Below are 22,660 nucleotides of genomic sequence, written 5' to 3'. Positions count from 1 at the left end.
TAAAAATTGAAAAAAGAAAATATGTATTGTTGAAAATCTCGCGGTCATTTACCCAATGACCACAACCAATCATCTTTGACCACCGTAATGAGACGTCACGATCGTTTTCGGGATCGTTACGGTGGTCAGTACATCACCGAATTTCAACAGGATCAGACGTGTTTCGTAATCTCGCTCGGAAATTCAACGGGAAAGCCATCGGAAATGATTGTAATAATCGGGAACCTCATCAGGGAAAATTAACTATAGAGTCCACTAAACAAATAGTATACTATTTTATCAACGGAGTGATCATACATGTATGTTTAAATAAAATCAGGACTCTCATCTGTACCACGTGTGAACCATCATTTTCAATTCCCGAACTTCATCATTTCCCAGTCCCATCCGGCTCAATCATCCTTCCGTAAACTCATAAATTTTAACAACAATATGTTTCTGACATATGTTTATACAGATCTACTGATGAGGCACAAGAAGTTTATTTCGCTGTACATGTGGATGACTTCATTATCATCAGTAAAGCTGAAGACAAGATTGAGAAGCTGCAGACTCCATTGAATGAGAAATTCAGTATTGTCGACCTGGGAGTTCTCACTTGTTATTGGAGAGTGAGAGTACGCGGACACAATAGAAGAGATTTCTTGGTAAGTCAATCAGATTACATCCAGACGATTGTCCGGAAGGCCAAATTGGAGAATCCTAAAGGATTTACATACCAGGTGGATCTGGGATACGAAAAAATTCGAGTTTCATCCCCAGAAATTGTCAATGATCATTATGAGAATTTAATCGGATCATTGCTGTATACTGCAGTTAACTCGAGGCCAGATATCGCAGCATCCATCTCGATATTGAATCGACACATCAAGGATATGACAGAAGTCGAGTAGAATGAGCTTCAAAGCGTCCGCAGGTATTTGAAGAGTACTGTCAACTATGAGTTGAGAATGAGCCACTTCAGAGGGACAATCGATTGGGCAAGTAGAAAACAAACTTGTGAGTCTATTTCTTCCGCAGAAGCCGAAATCATCGCTTTATCTAAAGCGTGCAGGGAAGTTGTCTGGATTATAAAAATTCTGGGATTCTGTAATGAGAGTCCTGTGGATCCAGTGGTGATAATGAAGAACAACCAGAGCTACATCAATAGCCTGCAAGCTGAAGGCGCAAATAGCAGGGCGAAGCACATCGACACTCAGCATTCCTGTGTAAGAGATCTGCAAAAGGAATCATCGATGTTATGTATTGCTGTACAAAGGACACCGTGGCGGACATTTTGACAAAGCCATTGGGACCGCAACGTTTAAAAATGTTGTGAGAAGTGATGGGTATGAAAGACTGGACTAGAGGCAACGTCAACCACCGTTGAGGGGAAGGATTGGAAACAACGGTGACAATTACATTGGCACACAGACAGAGTCTCTGATTGTATGTCTATCGAGGACAGTTTACCTTCTCAGGCCAATTGTAATTTAGTCGATCAAAATATATTCTTTTGAGCAGACCCTGTTTACTTCCATCGATATCTTTCCAAGCTCTAACTTCCTCACCATATCCAAAACTTATTCATTATTAATAACAGTAAATCAATTAGTTTATTAAATAATTAAATTTTAACTTCAAACGAAAAGCGTCGATGATTGAATAAACTAATCATTTTACGCGATTTCCTCATCAGACATTGTTGAGGCGATAGCCTCATACGGCTTAAGGGTGGCAGCACCTCCTGGGCGCCATCCCCTTTACCGGCCGCGGTGGCCTCCAGGTGCCTACCTGCGCGCCCGAGGCGCTGTCCTTATCACCGCTTCCGGTGACTCTACGGGAACGTTCGAATTGAATCTGGGACGTTCGATATTTCCGGAGGATTTTCTCTCGGACGTTCCGAGAGACACTCAATACTGTGCTCTCGTGGTGACCGTTAGTCCTCGACAATTCTCTATCACCAGATTTTCCTCTACCGCGTTCAATATTCAAGTGTTTGTTCGCGGCTTATGTGCAAGGCACAATTGTATAATTGTATATTTTTATAATTGTGAATCGAAAGTGACGTGAAATAAATAATTTTCCTAGTGACTAAATAGTGCGTCTCGAGTGTCAACGTTATTCACCCCCCCTTAACCCGCATCCCACTCTCCTCCGGGTTTTTTTACGCTCTCGTCGGAACAGACATTGTTTAGAGTTGAGCCCCTATATGGCTGACATTCGTAACGAATATCCATCGTCAATCGTCGGAAGTTTCCGGGTTGACGATCCAGTGGGTAACGGTCAAGAAGTGAGTCTGGACCCCCCCCCCCCTTCGTGAAGATGATTGGGACCGCCAAGGTATCCTATGGATCCACGAGAACCGAAACCTGGTGACTCATCAGTTGACAACAGTCACATATGGGCGCAAATGCTTACCATGGATCTCCTTGAGAGTTTTCACTAACTAATAACGATGAGGGTCAACGATTTCCAGCAGCTGTTCCGCCGCTAACGAAAGGCCGTTATGTGGACGACAATGACGGTGGAGCAGATTCAGAGGAAGAATTCAAGGGAATCATGACTCAACTTCAAAAGATTTGGAACGCGGGCGGACTCCCAGGTCAACAGTGGACCAGCAACCGCCCTGAATTACTTCAACAACTCAACCTGTCAAAGACATCTTCAGATACCGTGCAATTTGAGAAAGCAATCGTCAAGATCCTGGGATTGTACTGGCTACCATTAAGAAATACCTTTCACTACAAATAAAAATATTCAACTCAACGAGCTTCACCAAGAGAGTATTGCTATCAGAAATAGCTCAAATTTTCGAACCTCTTGGATTCATCGCACCACTTGTCGTTAGAGGAAAAATTCTAATCCAACAACTCTGGCTTCTTAAATTGAATCGGGATGATCAACTACCAACTACATTCGACGCTGGAAAGAGTTCAGGGAAGAACTTCCCCAACTGAATCGACTCTCCCTTCCACGATGGGTAGGAATATCATCGAACTTCAGCAGTATACAAATCCATGGATTTGCTGGTGCGTTAACAGATGCTGTGGACGCAGTTGTCTATCTACGAGTTCAACAGGCCAATGATACCCTGAGAATTAACTTAGTATGTGCACAGACAAGAGTCGCACCCATAAACAGGATGACTGTTCCCCGACTGGAGCTCACGGCTGCACTCCTACTGACAAACTTAGTCAGCTGAACGCAAAAGATGCTAGAAATCAACGTAGAAACCTTCCTCTGGTCGGACATATCGGTTGCATTGGCATGGATCAAAAGCCATCCATCGACATGGAAAGAGTTCGTCCACAACCGTGTAACGAATATCCAGGAAGCGGCACCAACAGCTGTGTGGATACATGTTCGTGGGATTTACAATCCTGCCGACTGTGCTTCACGTGGCATCTCACCGAGTCAACTCAACGATCATCACCTTTGGTGAAACGGACCTGATTGGCTATCCAGTACTTTATCAGCCTGGCCACAACCTACACCCAACATTCCAACTGAGGTCTCACTGGAAGAGAGACCAGCATTAGCGAATCCAGTTATGGCTGACGTTTGACAACACCCGATGACTAACTTGCTCAACAGATATTCCACGTTATCAAAGGTGCTTCAAGTTACTGCAAGGATGAATCGAGTATTACAACGATTTTGCAGACAACCCACGCCAGACTCACCAGTGGTAACAGCGAGAGAACTCACCGAAGCGAAGAAATTCTGGGTCAAGGTAACTTAAACGCAATACTTTGCCAAGATGATACCGCGAATAGACGAACAAGGAATTCTCAGGATCGGTGGACGATTAAAAATTGCATGCTCGATCCAGACGAGATTCATCCTAACAATTGAATCGCGTTATAATGAATTTTAAGTCATAACGTTTGTGGCTACATCGGCCACGACACATAACAGAGTGAAGCCTCTGAACAAAATTTAATCCGGACGTGACGATAAATTCCACAGAAAAATTCGGGCGCGGCCAGAATCGTTATAAGTGAACAAGAACCACTGATCTCTCGGTGAAAGAAAACTCGGGAAATCGCGAGTCCCGATTTAGTCTAAACAGGTCAAATTGCCACAAGATCTCCAGCGAATGAGATTGCACTGGTCAAGGAATGTGCGCGCTTAATCACAGCGCCGAAACACAAATAATTGACCTCAGACCACCGCCACGGATTTTAAACTGCGCGATTGTCTCCGATTATCTCGACAATTGTATAAAAAGAGTTACGTCCATCGCTCACCGGTAACTCCACCCATCAAGTCCCTCGGAGAGTAGCCTCGATGGATCCAGAACTCGTTTGGCCCGTTGCACCCAAACTTTCGTCAAATGCAGGATAAATCTCCCCGGAAAACCCACAGCGACAAAATTTCACTATTGACAGCCAGACGTCTAAACGAGAAGTCCTCGTCCAGAGAGTCTTGGTCGCATCCAACAGGTGACGAGATCATCCCGCGACGGAATTGGCCCAGTATGTCCGCAGACACTCTCGATTGATCAGCCAGTCAGTCCCTATACAAACACCAATCGGCGATCAATGCACGACCTCAGGTCCCACCTCATTAGTACAAGAAGTCCCCAGACGCTCCTGACTGGCGCCCTCAGACATCCCTAGGGAATGAGAATCCTCGCACCGGAGGATACAAAATCGGTTCACCTCCGGACTGCCTACTGATGAACTCCGTCATTAACTCCGCACCGGGGTCCGGATATCCACAGCCGAATCTCGGCCCTCATTCTCATGGCCGCTCTTCCTCTCCGCGCGGAGATTCGGGATATTCAAATTCCCTCTTCCTCCTCCGAAAACCCTTCCCCCAACCAGAGCCTGGAAATCCCCCGATGATCCCTCGCTGCTTCCGATGAGCGATGCCCCAGGTGACCTTCGATGACCAGGGCTGTCCTCCGCAGGAGAAGAAAGGAGATTAAGGAAAGAGCAGAAACAATTATACTGCTAAAATCTCCACAGAATCAAAGAAGATCTACTCGTACTCTCGCCTCGCCCCTGGTTGACGTCTCGTCTGGATAGATCAGCCACCGTCAAACGGTCTTAACAAATTACCACGTTACAATACAGGGTATTCTGTAAGTGGAGACCGAGTATGAACCGGCATGTTCTGGAGTGATTCTGATCAGGAAAATCCTTTTCCACTTTTCGATCGGACGCAACCCTACTGAGATATGGAGGTGAGAAGGACGCCCAATGGGGTGCGAACGTTGCGCGGCTCTACATCCGTGTGCCGCGGGTAAGCGGTGTGCGAGCTTCCTCTTCTCCACGAGCGGACCGGGACATCAGGAAATCGTTGGACAATACATGAACAAATGTGTGTATTTTGTTTTTAAGAAAACATCTGGTATTGATAGTCGAGGAGTGGTCCCTTCTCAAAAAATGTGGCTACGGCAGGCTAAATTCATTCCCAAGTTCTATTATAATATATACGATAGCCATAGACATACTGCCCTCACTAAGTAAGTGGAAAATTTAATTTTCCCTGTCAAATGATAGTCAGATAATTCAGGCATATGCTAATCGAATCGGCAGCGAAAAGCGGCATTGAAAGAGCTTTGTATGTACTGTGACGTAATTGCGAGAGGTTCACGGAACCCTCCGACCGGTAGTCTGCCCTCTGGTACCACCACACCCCAACACACAAAATCCAAAACCGTATGTTAGGCGCCAGGTCATTTAAAGGAATGACCCCCGTTCCAAAAATCCTTCTCCCTTAGCAGCCTAGAATTCCGCGCTGCTCGGTACGTAGAGATTTAAAACGAAACTGAAGCTGAAAGACCCTCACTGGGATATCAAATCAAACAAAAAAAAACAAAACTAGAGAATTGTCGGGGAGAACCATTTTTAATTAAATTAAAGTTTCAGTCTTGATACAATACAAAATCAATTTGATCATGTAACATCCGTCGAAAAAAACACATTTTGAATGTTTGTCCTGTTATCAACATTTAGAAATTGTGTTTTTATCATATTTTCCTCATTTTTCCTACGATTCTTAACAGGAACCTCGTTAAAATTTCTTTCCTTTAGATCTTTTTTTGGGGTTTAAGTTCCTATTCAAACATATTTTCTTGTTCCCCCTCTATTAGCTTGGAGCGACTTTTGAAGTACTTACAAGTTATTAGGAGGAAGAGTTACGTCATTGATTCGAATCTTTGTCTTCGGTTTTTCACCGCATTACACACACACGCACAGGGTTCCGTGAACCTCTCGCAATTACGTCACAGTACATACAAAGCTCTTTCAATGCCGCTTTTCGCTGCCGATTCGATTAGCATATGCCTGAATTATCTGACTATCATTTGACAGGGAAAATTAAATTTTCCACTTACTTAGTGAGGGCAGTATGTCTATTGCTATCGTATATATTATAATAGAACTTGGGAATGAATTTAGCCTGCCGTAGCCACATTTTTTGAGAAGGGACCACTCCTCGACTATCAATACCAGATGTTTTCTTAAAAACAAAATACACACATTTGTTCATGTATTGTCCAACGATTTCCTGATGTCCCGGTCCGCTCGTGGAGAAGAGGAAGCTCGCACACCGCTTACCCGCGGCACACGGATGTAGAGCCGCGCAACGTTCGCACCCCATTGGGCGTCCTTCTCACCTCCATATCTCAGTAGGGTTGCGTCCGATCGAAAAGTGGAAAAGGATTTTCCTGATCAGAATCACTCCAGAACATGCCGGTTCATACTCGGTCTCCACTTACAGAATACCCTGTATTGTAACGTGGTAATTTGTTAAGACCGTTTGACGGTGGCTGATCTATCCAGACGAGACGTCAACCAGGGGCGAGGCGAGAGTACGAGTAGATCTTCTTTGATTCTGTGGAGATTTTAGCAGTATAATTGTTTCTGCTCTTTCCTTAATCACCTTTCTTCTCCTGCGGAGGACAGCCCTGGTCATCGAAGGTCACCTGGGGCATCGCTCATCGGAAGCAGCGAGGGATCATCGGGGGATTTCCAGGCTCTGGTTGGGGGAAGGGTTTTCGGAGGAGGAAGAGGGAATTTGAATATCCCGAATCTCCGCGCGGAGAGGAAGAGCGGCCATGAGAATGAGGGCCGAGATTCGGCTGTGGATATCCGGACCCCGGTGCGGAGTTAATGACGGAGTTCATCAGTAGGCAGTCCGGAGGTGAACCGATTTTGTATCCTCCGGTGCGAGGATTCTCATTCCCTAGGGATGTCTGAGGGCGCCAGTCAGGAGCGTCTGGGGACTTCTTGTACTAATGAGGTGGGACCTGAGGTCGTGCATTGATCGCCGATTGGTGTTTGTATAGGGACTGACTGGCTGATCAATCGAGAGTGTCTGCGGACATACTGGGCCAATTCCGTCGCGGGATGATCTCGTCACCTGTTGGATGCGACCAAGACTCTCTGGACGAGGACTTCTCGTTTAGACGTCTGGCTGTCAATAGTGAAATTTTGTCGCTGTGGGTTTTCCGGGGAGATTTATCCTGCATTTGACGAAAGTTTGGGTGCAACGGGCCAAACGAGTTCTGGATCCATCGAGGCTACTCTCCGAGGGACTTGATGGGTGGAGTTACCGGTGAGCGATGGACGTAACTCTTTTTATACAATTGTCGAGATAATCGGAGACAATCGCGCAGTTTAAAATCCGTGGCGGTGGTCTGAGGTCAATTATTTGTGTTTCGGCGCTGTGATTAAGCGCGCACATTCCTTGACCAGTGCAATCTCATTCGCTGGAGATCTTGTGGCAATTTGACCTGTTTAGACTAAATCGGGACTCGCGATTTCCCGAGTTTTCTTTCACCGAGAGATCAGTGGTTCTTGTTCACTTATAACGATTCTGGCCGCGCCCGAATTTTTCTGTGGAATTTATCGTCACGTCCGGATTAAATTTTTTTCAGAGGCTTCACTCTGTTATGTGCCGTGGCCGGTGTAGCCACAAACGTTATGACTTAAAATTCATTATAACGCGATTCAATTGTTAGGATGAATCTCGTCTGGATCGAGCATGCAATTTTTAATCGTCCACCGATCCTGAGAATTCCTTGTTCGTCTATTCGCGGTATCATCTTGGCAAAGTATTGCGTTTAAGTTACCTTGACCCAGAATTTCTTCGCTTCGGTGAGTTCTCTCGCTGTTACCACTGGTGAGTCTGGCGTGGGTTGTCTGCAAAATCGTTGTAATACTCGATTCATCCTTGCAGTAACTTGAAGCACCTTTGATAACGTGGAATATCTGTTGAGCAAGTTAGTCATCGGGTGTTGTCAAACGTCAGCCATAACTGGATTCGCTAATGCTGGTCTCTCTTCCAGTGAGACCTCAGTTGGAATGTTAGGTGTAGGTTGTGGCCAGGCTGATAAAGTACTGGATAGCCAATCAGGTCCGTTTCACCAAAGGTGATGATCGTTGAGTTGACTCGGTGAGATGCCACGTGAAGCACAGTCGGCAGGATTGTAAATCCCACGAACATGTATCCACACAGCTGTTGGTGCCGCTTCCTGGATATTCGTTACACGGTTGTGGACGAACTCTTTCCATGTCGATGGATGGCTTTTGATCCATGCCAATGCAACCGATAAGTCCGACCAGAGGAAGGTTTCTACGTTGATTTCTAGCATCTTTTGCGTTCAGCTGACTAAGTTTGTCAGTAGGAGTGCAGCCGTGAGCTCCAGTCGGGGAACAGTCATCCTGTTTATGGGTGCGACTCTTGTCTGTGCACATACTAAGTTAATTCTCAGGGTATCATTGGCCTGTTGAACTCGTAGATAGACAACTGCGTCCACAGCATCTGTTAACGCACCAGCAAATCCATGGATTTGTATACTGCTGAAGTTCGATGATATTCCTACCCATCGTGGAAGGGAGAGTCGATTCAGTTGGGGAAGTTCTTCCCTGAACTCTTTCCAGCGTCGAATGTAGTTGGTAGTTGATCATCCCGATTCAATTTAAGAAGCCAGAGTTGTTGGATTAGAATTTTTCCTCTAACGACAAGTGGTGCGATGAATCCAAGAGGTTCGAAAATTTGAGCTATTTCTGATAGCAATACTCTCTTGGTGAAGCTCGTTGAGTTGAATATTTTTATTTGTATTGAAAGGTATTTCTTAATGGTAGCCAGTACAATCCCAGGATCTTGACGATTGCTTTCTCAAATTGCACGGTATCTGAAGATGTCTTTGACAGGTTGAGTTGTTGAAGTAATTCAGGGCGGTTGCTGGTCCACTGTTGACCTGGGAGTCCGCCCGCGTTCCAAATCTTTTGAAGTTGAGTCATGATTCCCTTGAATTCTTCCTCTGAATCTGCTCCACCGTCATTGTCGTCCACATAACGGCCTTTCGTTAGCGGCGGAACAGCTGCTGGAAATCGTTGACCCTCATCGTTATTAGTTAGTGAAAACTCTCAAGGAGATCCATGGTAAGCATTTGCGCCCATATGTGACTGTTGTCAACTGATGAGTCACCAGGTTTCGGTTCTCGTGGATCCATAGGATACCTTGGCGGTCCCAATCATCTTCACGAAGGGGGGGGGGGTCCAGACTCACTTCTTGACCGTTACCCACTGGATCGTCAACCCGGAAACTTCCGACGATTGACGATGGATATTCGTTACGAATGTCAGCCATATAGGGGCTCAACTCTAAACAATGTCTGTTCCGACGAGAGCGTAAAAAAACCCGGAGGAGAGTGGGATGCGGGTTAAGGGGGGGTGAATAACGTTGACACTCGAGACGCACTATTTAGTCACTAGGAAAATTATTTATTTCACGTCACTTTCGATTCACAATTATAAAAATATACAATTATACAATTGTGCCTTGCACATAAGCCGCGAACAAACACTTGAATATTGAACGCGGTAGAGGAAAATCTGGTGATAGAGAATTGTCGAGGACTAACGGTCACCACGAGAGCACAGTATTGAGTGTCTCTCGGAACGTCCGAGAGAAAATCCTCCGGAAATATCGAACGTCCCAGATTCAATTCGAACGTTCCCGTAGAGTCACCGGAAGCGGTGATAAGGACAGCGCCTCGGGCGCGCAGGTAGGCACCTGGTGGCCACCGCGGCCGGTAAAGGGGATGGCGCCCAGGAGGTGCTGCCACCCTTAAGCCGTATGAGGCTATCGCCTCAACAATGTCTGATGAGGAAATCGCGTAAAATGATTAGTTTATTCAATCATCGACGCTTTTCGTTTGAAGTTAAAATTTAATTATTTAATAAACTAATTGATTTACTGTTATTAATAATGAATAAGTTTTGGATATGGTGAGGAAGTTAGAGCTTGGAAAGATATCGATGGAAGTAAACAGGGTCTGCTCAAAAGAATATATTTTGATCGACTAAATTACAATTGGCCTGAGAAGGTAAACTGTCCTCGATAGACATACAATCAGAGACTCTGTCTGTGTGGCAATGTAATTGTCACCGTTGTTTCCAATCCTTCCCCTCAACGGTGGTTGACGTTGCCTCTAGTCCAGTCTTTCATACCCATCACTTCTCACAACATTTTTAAACGTTGCGGTCCCAATGGCTTTGTCAAAATGTCCGCCACGGTGTCCTTTGTACAGCAATACATAACATCGATGATTCCCTTTGCAGATCTCTTACACAGGAATGCTGAGTGTCGATGTGCTTCGCCCTGCTATTTGCGCCTTCAGCTTGCAGGCTATTGATGTAGCTCTGGTTGTTCTTCATTATCACCACTGGATCCACAGGACTCTCATTACAGAATCCCAGAATTTTTATAATCCAGACAACTTCCCTGCACGCTTTCAGATAAAGCGATGATTTCGGCTTCTGCGGAAGAAATAGACTCACAAGTTTGTTTTCTACTTGCCCAATCGATTGTCCCTCTGAAGTGGCTCATTCTCAACTCATAGTTGACAGTACTCTTCAAATACCTGCGGATGCTTTGAAGCTCATTCTACTCGACTTCTGTCATATCCTTGATGTGTCGATTCAATATCGAGATGGATGCTGCGATATCTGGCCTCGAGTTAACTGCAGTATACAGCAATGATCCGATTAAATTCTCATAATGATCATTGACAATTTCTGGGGATGAAACTCGAATTTTTTCGTATCCCAGATCCACCGGGTATGTAAATCCTTTAGGATTCTCCAATTTGGCCTTCCGGACAATCGTCTGGATGTAATCTGATTGACTTACAAAGAAATCTCTTCTATTGTGTCCGCGTACTCTCACTCTCCAATAACAAGTGAGAACTCCCAGGTCGACAATACTGAATTTCTCATTCAATGGAGTCTGCAGCTTCTCAATCTTGTCTTCAGCTTTACTGATGATAATGAAGTCATCCACATGTACAGCGAAATAAACTTCTTGTGCCTCATCAGTAGATCTGTATAAACATATGTCAGAAACATATTGTTGTTAAAATTTATGAGTTTACGGAAGGGTGATTGAGCCGGATGGGACTGGGAAATGATGAAGTTCGGGAATTGAAAATGATGGTTCACACGTGGTACAGATGAGAGTCCTGATTTTATTTAAACATACATGTATGATCACTCCGTTGATAAAATAGTATACTATTTGTTTAGTGGACTCTATAGTTAATTTTCCCTGATGAGGTTCCCGATTATTACAATCATTTCCGATGGCTTTCCCGTTGAATTTCCGAGCGAGATTACGAAACACGTCTGATCCTGTTGAAATTCGGTGATGTACTGACCACCGTAACGATCCCGAAAACGATCGTGACGTCTCATTACGGTGGTCAAAGATGATTGGTTGTGGTCATTGGGTAAATGACCGCGAGATTTTCAACAATACATATTTTCTTTTTTCAATTTTTATTCATTTCCCTTAGTTTTAAATTGGCAAATATTAAGAAAAAATTATTTTAGATTTAAATTTATTATTAAGAAAAGAAAAATGTATTTTAGCTCTAAGTTTTCTTAATGAGAAAATTTTTTAAATAAATATTGGTTTACCTTTTTTTCCTTTTCTTCACCTAAACATTTACTTCCCTTATTTTTCAATTATAAAATAGGAATTGGGCGGGTAAGAAACTTAAAGGGAGCCTTTTTTTTCTCAACTTTATTTATTTATCTTTTTCTTACATAAACTACATTTTTGTTTCGAATAAAAATAATTTTCATTTTCGAGGGTCGCGAGTTTTTCAAACTTCGCTTTTCAATTGGAAACACGAAAACGAAATAACCGGCAGTCAAAGTTGACGGTGGCGCGACCGAGCATCCCCAGAATCTGCAACCGCCCAGAACCCCCAGAATCCACAATGTGATGTCCTGAGCTTGATAGCCAGTAGATGTCACTAAACATCATTAATCTTAGTCCGCGAAATTTAAATTAATCTTAATTTTTATATTTTTAATCAGTGTCGAAATACGCACAAAATAAGTAGATACAATGGACAATGAACAATGAAAACAACACCACCAGTGTGGGAAAAACTTTTACGCATAAATCTTAACATCTTGAGTTTAACTTTCCCATTTATTTACCCGTAAAATTCGTTGGATAAACATTTCCTCCAAACCTGAAACTTGAGAAGGAAATCATAAATCTTCGAATCCATACAGTGTAGGTCGTAAAGTACCAGTTCTGTTTTTGCTCATGTTTTGATTCAACACGTGTGAGGTCTTCTTTGTCCATTGTATCGAAAGCTGAGGGCCTGAGTCCCTTGACAGAGAAAACGCGATGTCACGCGTTTTCCTTTTCCCCGCTTTCCTTATTCTACCCCTCTTCCCTTTTTCTCGACCAAGTTGCATGCGCAACATATAGACTAGTGGGGGTTGTAGGACCCAACCCTTGGAAAATTAGTTTAAGTTTAGTTTATTTCGATTCTAACTTGTTTCTTTGCCGCTTCTCTCTTCAACTAGTTAATCGCCAAATTTCCGTCTAGTTTGGGTTTTTAGGTTCTCTGAAACTTTATTAATAATTCGAGACTCAATCTAAGATTTAAAACTTATTAAATAAAGTGTGTGTTACGTGCGCTCCTAAGCACTGCTGTTTGCATTGATTTTATTTGGAAAACCTGAATCCAATTATTTCTTTTCAACGAGTTGACATCGATGGAGTCCTCATTAGAGGTTTAGCGGCTGACGGATCTACGGTTTTCAAAACTTTGGCGCTCAACCTGGTGAGAGGCGCCACAATCCTCCTGGTAACTCAGGTAGGACATAACAACATTCCCTCAGAATCATAGATTCACCAGAATTACAGATTCCCCAGAATTCCCCAGAGCGTCAGTTCTAACGCAGGGGAGCCTCCTGGCACCAGGAGGCTCTACTGCGCAAATGTAAATACTGTAGGGCAGTTTTAAGGCCCGGTTGGAGGGATTTTTTCCCGACAAGTCCCTATGAAATTCCTTAGGAAAGTGACAAAAATTGACCACGTGCAGTTACCCAAATTACGACCGTATTATTGGGCGAAAAAATCCAATTTTGGTAATAAAAAATGAACGTCTTTTTCCGATGGATCGGAAATTAGGTCTGGAAGGAGGAAAATGAATGGCAGTATTTTTTTTCATCATTGGAAAATTACACAAAAAAACACCATTCTCGCTACCTGTCCAAATTAGCACACGGTGGCACCCGGTGAATATGGCGTGGCTAACTGTCACTTGAAAAAACACTTATTATAATGATTTCAGACACTGGACACTTGTCACACCTAATTTTCGATCCATGAACAATAATGCACTATTTTTTTAAATTATTCCTGAAACAATTTGACGACTCCAGTCCGCCTAATTACGGAAACTGCGATTGAAGCGATCAGCTGTAGCAATATTTTTTTTAGAAATACCGCTCGAATCCGTGGGATGGCGCCACCGACGATACAAATTTAGCAATATTAAGTCCCAACCTTGGGTAAAGAAGAATTCCACGTGTTGAATATTATATATATTTATTCGAAGTACAATTGCATGCGTATCTAAACGTAAATCAGTCGGTCTCACTAAATGGCATGCGTGTCATGCATGCAGGAATTACAGTAATTAATAATAATAATAATAATTCATCTCCTTCCGGTGAACCGCGCTCAGCTCATGCCCTACGCATGCGCTTCGCTTGCGGCTGCGCATCAGTGCTAGTCCCCTGCCCCGGCGCCATGGTCTGCCTGCCAGGCGGTGGGACAGGGGCGGTATGTGCAGGCGCCCCGGAGCTCGTGGAGGTCGGAGTCGCCACACATCAATTCATGACGGAGGATTCACGAGTTTTGAGGGTTATTGGGTGCGGCGGATCAGGGACGATGGGGCCCCACGGGTACCGACCGTTAGTCCGTCTCACTCCCACGCCAAATAAATTTAATAATATAGTAATAATAATAATAATAATAATTATTATTATTATTATTGAGGTGGTTTAGCGCGTGTTATCTGGGGTCGGTAAAAGAGAGAGTGTACAGCATTGTAGTATTACGTTGAAGACACAGTGCAGTTAGTTAGTTAAGCCTGAACTGTTGATGAGAGCAGTCATCTTTATATTACTTAAAATAAATCACTGATATTTCTCAACTGAACATTGTTTGCTTTTCCTTCTTCTAAATCTGCAACGATAGGTTATGGGCCGAGGTAACCTAGCTGAGTAACTTTGTGAGAAAATAGAGAAGTTTTTTTCTCGAAGTAGAAGGTGTCCTGGTCGTCACGTGTATTCTTTGTGTCCGGCGACAGCCATTGTTCCGAGAATCAAATAGAGTCGTTAAAAATGGCGAGTGACGAGATATCGACGAGAAACATCAAGAAGTTCAATGGAACGAATTTCCAAGGGTGGAAGTTCCAGATAAATACTTTGATGGTCGCTCATAGTATACAGGACATATTATGTGGTGAAAGAGCAATGCCGGTTGGAAGTGAGAATAGTGAAATCAAGAAACAGTGGATAAAAGACAATGCACGCGCAATGTTTCTGATTTCCTCGTCCATCGAGTACGAACAGTTAGAACCGTTATTAGTATGTGCAACAGCAAAGGAGATGTGGGACAAATTATCTCGAATACATGAACAAAAGTCAGCATCGAATAAGCTAATGTTACCCCAGAAGTTTCACGAATATCGAATGTCTCCTGAAGACTCGATAGTACAACACACACATACATTGCAAAAGTACAGAACATGGCTACAGGTTTGCGAGATGTGGGTGAAGCTGTGACAGACACGACAATAATGGCAAAAATACTTGCAAGTCTGTCAGCGAAATATGCAACGTTCCAAAGAGCGTGGGACAGTGTTGATCCAGTCCGACAAACAATTGAGAACCTGCAAGAAAGACTTATTCGTGAAGAGGCTCGACTAACAATGGATAATGAGGTTCCAGGAGCTTTTGCTGCATTCAACAAGAAAAGTGATCTGTCTAGAAAAAAAACATCACATGAACCTGAAAGATCAAGTGATATGAGAAACGTGAAATGTTTCAAATGCAAAGAGAAGGGACATTATGCAAGAGACTGTCCACAGAAAACAACTGATCAAAACAAAAGGAAATCCTTCAAGGGTGGAACCCAGGAGTCATCTGACTGTGCTTTCGTTGCCGAGAAGGTAGAGAGTAAATCTAACGAAGTCGGTAAAAGAGACTTCGATGAACCATCGATTGGTGTTAGGCGAGAGGTACTCAACGCTAGTACAGAAGATGTCTGGATCACCGACAGCGGAGCATCGAGACACATTACACATCGTCGTGAATGCCTTTCAGATTTTAGAGAATCAACAGACGGTGGTACGATTTTTCTGGGTGACAACAAACAATGTCAAATTGTGGGTGAAGGAACTGTTCTGATCGAGAAGTATGTGAATGGCAATTGGCATCCAGCACGAATAGAAAACGTTCTCTATGTGCCACAGATGAAAAAGAATCTTTTTTCAGTTGGAGTGTGCGCGTCACGGGGTTATGAAGTGGTTTTCCGGGAAAACTCTGTAAAAATCAGTGACAATGATAAGGTGCTAGCTTGTGGACTGAAACAAGAGAATGAAATTTATAGATTACTGTTCAGAGTGAGAAATCTACGTGGAGATGTCGAAGTAAATGTCTCAGAGGAGAATTTACAGAAGTGGCATGGGAGACTCGGACATGTAAATAATCGTAAATTGCGTGAGTTGGTGGAAAGAGGCCTTGTGAATGGAATTGAGTTGTCGGACAAGCGTAGTGTGTTTTGTGAGCCCTGTCAAATTGGTAAATCACACAGGCTTCAATGTGAGAAAGAACGTTCACGAGCACCCACAGTACCTGGTGAAGTGTTTCACACCGATGTGTGCGGACCAATGTCTGTAGAAACTCCATGAGGTTCTCGATTTTTCTTGACATTCAAAGACGATGCAACCAGCTTTCGGACAATATATTTTTTGAAGCACAAAAGTGATGTGTACGAAATGTTCAAAGTGTTCGACAAATTGATTGAGAATAAATTTGGAAGACCAATGAGAGTGTTGAGGTCTGATAATGGCCGTGAAGTTCGCAACAAAGCCATGGACAGTTATCTCGAATCGCGAGGAATACAGCGAGAGTACTCAGCACCATTCACACCTGAACAGAATGGCAGAGCAGAGCGTGACAATAGGACACTTGTCGAGAGTGCAAGAACCATGATACATGCCAAAAATCTTCCATTAACGCTATGGGCTGAAGCGTCAAGCACAGCAGTGTATTTAATGAATAGATCAGGATCGTCGTGTGCACGAGGTGATGCGACACCATATGAGCTTTGGGTGGGCAAAAAGCCCGACTTGACACACTTACGTATTTTTAGATCTGAGACGTATGCCCATGTGCCTAAACAGTTTACAAAGAAGTTTGACCCTAGAAGTAAGAAACTGCTGTTTGTGGGATACGATGGCGATACTACAAATTATCGTGTCTATGATCCAATGACGAAGAAAGTATCGGTGTCACGCAATGTGATATTCAATGAGACAGTCGGTAAAATGACAGTGTTAGTCGATCATCTTGATGAAGAAGATAAGTTAGTGCTACCCAAGATCAGTCGAGAGGAATGTCTGGACGAAAGCAACAAGATTGGAGCAGATGCGAACGATGGTGTTCAGCCAGCTGTTGATCAAAGAGCAGAGGCTGAGGAAGAGGTAATCGTTCGGGCGCAACCTGCTGTTGACAGACATAACTTGAGGAATCGTGAAAATCTAAAGAGACCTGTTCGTTATGAATCCAATGTAGCAGAATACAGTGTACCTCTTACGTTTGATGACGCCATGGAAAGTCTGCATGCTAATAAATGGACTGAGGCAATAAATGCTGAATTAGAAGCACACCACAAGAATCAAACTTGGGTAATAGTTGAACGAGAACCCAATATGAAGGTGATAGGTTCTAAATGGGTGTTCAAACTGTTGAAAGACGCGGAAGGGAACATATATAGATACAAGGCACGACTATGTGCTCGTGGATTTTTGCAAGAACATGGAGGGGACTTCATGGAAACTTTTGCACCAGTCATGAGATACGACTCATTGAGGGTGATACTTGCTATTGTTGCTGTAGAGGACCTTGAGCTGGAACAATTCGACGTGCAGACAGCGTTCTTACATGGTAAGTTGGAAGCAGCAATCTCCATGGAAGTGCTGGAGGGTCTCAGTGTCAAAAGCTCAAGTGAAAGCTCTCAGAAAAATGTGGTGTGTCGCTTGCAAAAATCCTTATATGGACTCAAGCAGGCTCCAAGGTGTTGGAACAAAAAGTTTTGTGAGTTTCTCAAAGAGTTAAATTTTAAGGAAACAGATGCAGAAAAATGTATTTTTGTTGGGAATGTCAATGGTTCTGTGGTATATTTAGCCTTGTTTGTTGATGACGGGCTCATAGCATCAAAGTCTCAAGCAGTAATTGACGTTGTAATTGATCATCTGAGTAGAGCATTTAATATTAGTATTGGTGATTCTAGTATGTTTGTAGGTATGCAAATCAAGCGTGATAGATCAAGGAAGTCTGTTTTCTTGCATCAGAGTGGCTATGTACGAAGAATAATTAACAAGTTTGGAATGAAAGACGCAAAATCGGTCCGTATACCGGCAGATCCTCACACGATATTATATCCTGTAGATGAGAATGATCAAAAGTTTGAGTCTGTGCCATACAGGGAAGCGGTTGGGTCTCTAATGTTCCTTGCTGTTGTGTCACGACCTGATATTGCATATGCAGTCAATTCAGTATGCAAATATCTCAATAATCACAATGATGTTCACTGGCAAGCAGTAAAACGAATATTTGCATATTTGATTGGTACGAGTGAGCACTGTATTGAGTATTGTGGTGGTGGAAGAAAGTCTGAGTTAGTTGGCTATTCCGATGCTGACTACGCAGGTGACATGGGGACGAGAAGGTCAACGACAGGGTATTTGTTTGAGATCGCAAACGGTCCCATTACTTGGTCTAGTCAAAGACAAAAACTAGTTACACTAAGTACTACTGAGTCAGAGTATGTAGCAGCATCAGCAGCAGCCCGAGAGGCAATTTGGTTAAGAAAATTGTTAAGTGATATGGGATATACATGTGTTGAGCCCACTGTGATTTTTATTGATAATCAAAGTGCAATAAAACTAGCCAAAAATGCAGAATTCCACAAACGCACTAAACACATCGATATCCGATACCACTATATTCGAGAGAAAGTTGAAACTAAAGAGATAAATGTTAGATATGTATCCTCTGAGTCACAAAAAGCTGATATTCTTACTAAAGCGTTGAAGAAAGATCGTTATGGTATGATGTGTGCCAGTATGGGTGTTAAGGAGTATGCAACACGCTTAAACGGTGGAAGTATTGAGTATCCCGGTCTGGACTATCCATTTTTTCAGTAATTTTTCTTGCAAAAATCATATGGAGAATTATCCTGTTCCCCTTCCTACCTCATCCAAAATCCTATCCAACGATTTCCTTTGACGTCACAAGAAATGTGGAACGCTATATAAACTTCCCGTCTTGTTGATAAAGACGTGACGGGGAGACGGTGTTATGCTATTATTTTAATGCGAGGGGGTGGGGGGTTGCACCGTGTGCGGGTCCTGGAGAAATGTCTACACAGGGGTGGGTCGATCGACTAAGGGGGTGATTCTGAGTCGATCCGTACCTATAAATTTTGACCCCATTTTTCCAGCCTCACTACCGCATTTCATAAATTGCCGACGGAGTAAAAAAAATGTCTCCACAGGGGCGGGTAAATGAACTCAGGGGGTGATTCTGAGTCGATCTGTACCTATAAATTTTGACGCCATTTTTCCACCCTCACTACCCCTTTACCAAGATGGCCGACGGGGTGAAAAAAAATGTCTCCACAGGGGCGGGTAAATCGACTCAGGGGGTGATTCTGAGTCGATCTGTACCTATAAATTTTGACCCCATTTTTCCACCCTCACTACCCCTTTACCAAGATGGCCGACGCGGTGAAAAAAAATGTCTCTACAGGTGTATGTAGATCGATTCAAGGGATTATTTGACGGATTCGATAAGTCAAATGAGTGCATGAGGAAAAAATGAGCATAGCAGGGTAAACTGAGTGCGTTGGAAAAAATGGAGGACTGAGGGTGTGTTGAATATGTTAGGGTCAAATGGGGGTTGGCGGTAGGATGAGTGCACGGGAAAAAAATAGGGGTTTGAGGGTTCGATGATTGGGTCAGGGTGAAATGAGGGGTTGATGGTGGGATCAATGCATTGGGATGAATTGACGATTGGAGAGTCGAATGGGGGAGACGAGGTTACATGTCGGGACACAAACAGAACAAGAATTATTCATTTATTTATTTATTTCCCTATATATATGTTATAAATTCTTGCAGCTCTGTTCTTCTTTCCCCCTCTTCTGCCTCCTCTCGTGGATCCATCTCTTGTCTGGCCGCTGTTGCGGCCTCCGGATCGACCTCTGTTGGGCCTTCTGGAACTGCCTCTGTTGGCTCTCTGCTAAAGAAAAAATCAATCAAAAGTGCTGTAAAGTAGATCATTCGAAGGCAATATTTTTTTTGACCCTTGGAGGTTCCATGACGGGGTGTGGCATGCTGCTCGGAATAGGGCCTGGCACCACATGACCAAACCAATATGGGCCAATCCCATAAGGAGCTGGCCCGTAATGGCCAACCACATAAGGGCCTGGTCTGTGGTGGCCAGTCAGGTAGGGCCCTATTCCGATGGGGCCTGCTTCGTTGGGGACACCTGGGTCCCTTCCTGCTCCGCCCAGATTAATCGCTGGGGCGCCAGCTGGGCCATGGTCGCCATTGTGGGGGTGTTCTTTCTCATTCTCTCTCTTCCCGCGCGGTGGTCGGGGTGGCGGTGTAGTTGGGGTTGGGGCTGGTGGTGGTGGTGAAACCAGGGTGAGCCACGAGGAACAGGAGGAAAAATGGGACGCGAAGGAAGAAGGCTGGTCCCTTTCTGCGCTGACTGTAAAATTCGAAAGAAAAAACATACTTAATTAATATATTTAAATTAGAAATCTGGAAATTCATTACCAATCTCATAAAGACCTTCGATTTTGTCGAAAGTTGATTAAAAAATGAATACTTACGGGATTCTGCGCCGCTGCACTAGAGTGCTGAGTGTCGCAAATGCTTTGCGGATCAATTTTTCGGGTTCCTTCATTTTTTTCTGCAATAAAAAGCTCGTAATTATCTCATTGCAAAAAGTGGGTCATGCCTAACATTATTCAACACCAATAAGCGTGAATCATGTTAAGAATACCTGATTTCTTTGCAATGATTTACTCTAGAGAATTTCTTCTTGATGCAGCCCATTGGCATTCGTTCTGTCTTGAAGGTTTGACATGATTCCTCTGCAGCATTTCATTGAAAAAAGGTCATTACCTAACAAGTTGACTGCAATTTAGATCGTGTCACTAAGACGGCCGATCAGCGCATCTAGCTCCGCATTACAACACTGGCAGAGCTCTGGTATTATGACATCACATTGCGCGGAGACTGGAAAATGTTGTATGTCGCCATTGATGTACAAGGTGTAGATCAGGTAGAGGCGAACAGTGAACAGGCATGTTTTGGGGGTGATTCTGAGCAAAAAAGTCCTTTTCCACTTTTCGCTCGGACGCACCCCTGCAGAGATATGGGGGTGAACAGAACGGCTAATGGGGCGCGAGCATTGCGCGGCTCTCCGTCCGTGTGCCGCGGGTAAGCAGTGTGCGTGCTTCCCCTTCTCCTCGGGCGGACGTTCCATTCCGCTAATGAGTGAGAGGGGGGGGGGCGCTAGGGTGATTAACAACCGATTATTATTTACATTAGTATTATTTATTAAAAGACAAGATTCTGAAAACCGTGGGCATCCCCCTTGGCGTTCCAAAGCTAATTGCTTAAATGTTAATTATGTCATGACGCAATAGCCCTACAGTGTTTTGTCAAGAGATCTTTTTTATTGTAAATTTAATTTACAACAAGAAAGGTCTGTTTGAAACTTGAAGGTTTAGCGCCAAATCGTAATTAGGTCCCCCGGTCAGGCCAAAAGGTCAGCAGCAACACCTCGGGTCACTAGACCGCCGAGCTGACCCTGGAAGTACGAAAACTCGCCCCAGTCTATCGTAGATCCTCATCGAAAGCGGTAACGCTAATCAACCTTAAAAAATCTCCCTTTGTGATCGAGTACATCACCGAGTACATCGACAAGTACATCTTCTTCAGAGATAAACGGCATAATTAGCTAAGTTTATAAGTTATTCAACAGTGATTATTAATTTGGACATTCATCGAACTACTATTTTGTACATCACCGTTTCAATTGTGAAACCCTCGACTTTTGTGGCACGTGGCCCCAATAAACTTTTATAAAAACCTCAACATTTAATAGAATTTTTCCACCCGGTCCATCCTCAATCATTGGATCCTTCACTTCAATTTCCTCCCACATCCACCCTAAACTCAGCAACTCCCCAAACAAGGTCTCTTGACAAAATCCTGTAAAAGAGCCTCTTATCGAGATAATTGATAATAAATGTTATGTCCGGAGACGTTGTCAGCGTCGGAGGACAACTGTTATGTAATTGGGTTATTTGCGGAAAACAAGAACTAGAAATTTTGATATAAAAATATGGAATAGCTAAATTGAAAATATGGAATGAAGCTAAGTATTTTTATATTTGAGATTTTGTTTGGACGACGCTAGGTTTAGTTTTTTCGCTCTTACCTTAATTATGTTATTAATCTAAATGAAAAGGTGGGAAGGGGAATAAAGGAATCAGGAATAATCAAATGATTCCGAGTAAATTTTATTCTCAAGAATGATATTCTCTATTACGAACCTTTTTGAATTACAATTAACAATAATTAATTCCTATCTAGAATTTTATGTAAATTTTATTTGACAAGAAAGTAATAACGGTAAAATATTTATCCCCGAATAGGTTCTTAGAGAGTGGATTAGCCAATTAATTTGGAATTGGAGAAGAATATAATTATTTTTATTACACTCACAGTTCAAGTGTGTAAATGTATACTATCCCTTATGTATTGGGGATGTGTGGATCCTTCGGTGACACAATCGTCTTTCTTCACCAGAATCAGAATGGCCTCTGATCCTATCATGAATACTTCTTATTCATGCCACGTTCACCCACTCGCTTATAATTAATGCACAATGTTTTTGGATAAGTTTTTGAGAATGTCCACAACCACGGAAACTGATTAATTGGTCCTCTTAAAATTGCAAGAAACACTCCTACTTTCGATTAAAGGATGCAGTATCCCTGTACACTTCCGGCCGTTTAGCTATTTATTATGGTG

At 43.3% G+C, this 22,660-nt stretch overlaps 1 protein-coding gene across 1 annotated transcript; it reads right to left on the bottom strand.

Moving 5' to 3' along the window:
• Positions 1-19,884: 19,884 nt before the first annotated feature.
• Positions 19,885-20,607, bottom strand: LOC135171365 (basic proline-rich protein-like). Its single transcript, XM_064137850.1, has 3 exons — positions 20,589-20,607; positions 20,390-20,404; positions 19,885-20,321 (listed from the first exon to the last, which is right to left on the bottom strand). Exons 1-3 carry the CDS (start codon positions 20,605-20,607, stop codon positions 19,885-19,887), a joined length of 471 nt encoding a protein of 156 aa, XP_063993920.1.
• Positions 20,608-22,660: the final 2,053 nt, after the last annotated feature.

This window comes from Diachasmimorpha longicaudata, chromosome 19 (genome assembly GCF_034640455.1).
Source record: "Diachasmimorpha longicaudata isolate KC_UGA_2023 chromosome 19, iyDiaLong2, whole genome shotgun sequence".
NCBI classification, from domain to species: domain Eukaryota; kingdom Metazoa; phylum Arthropoda; class Insecta; order Hymenoptera; family Braconidae; genus Diachasmimorpha; species Diachasmimorpha longicaudata.
This window is presented reverse-complemented; position numbering and strand designations above follow the sequence as displayed.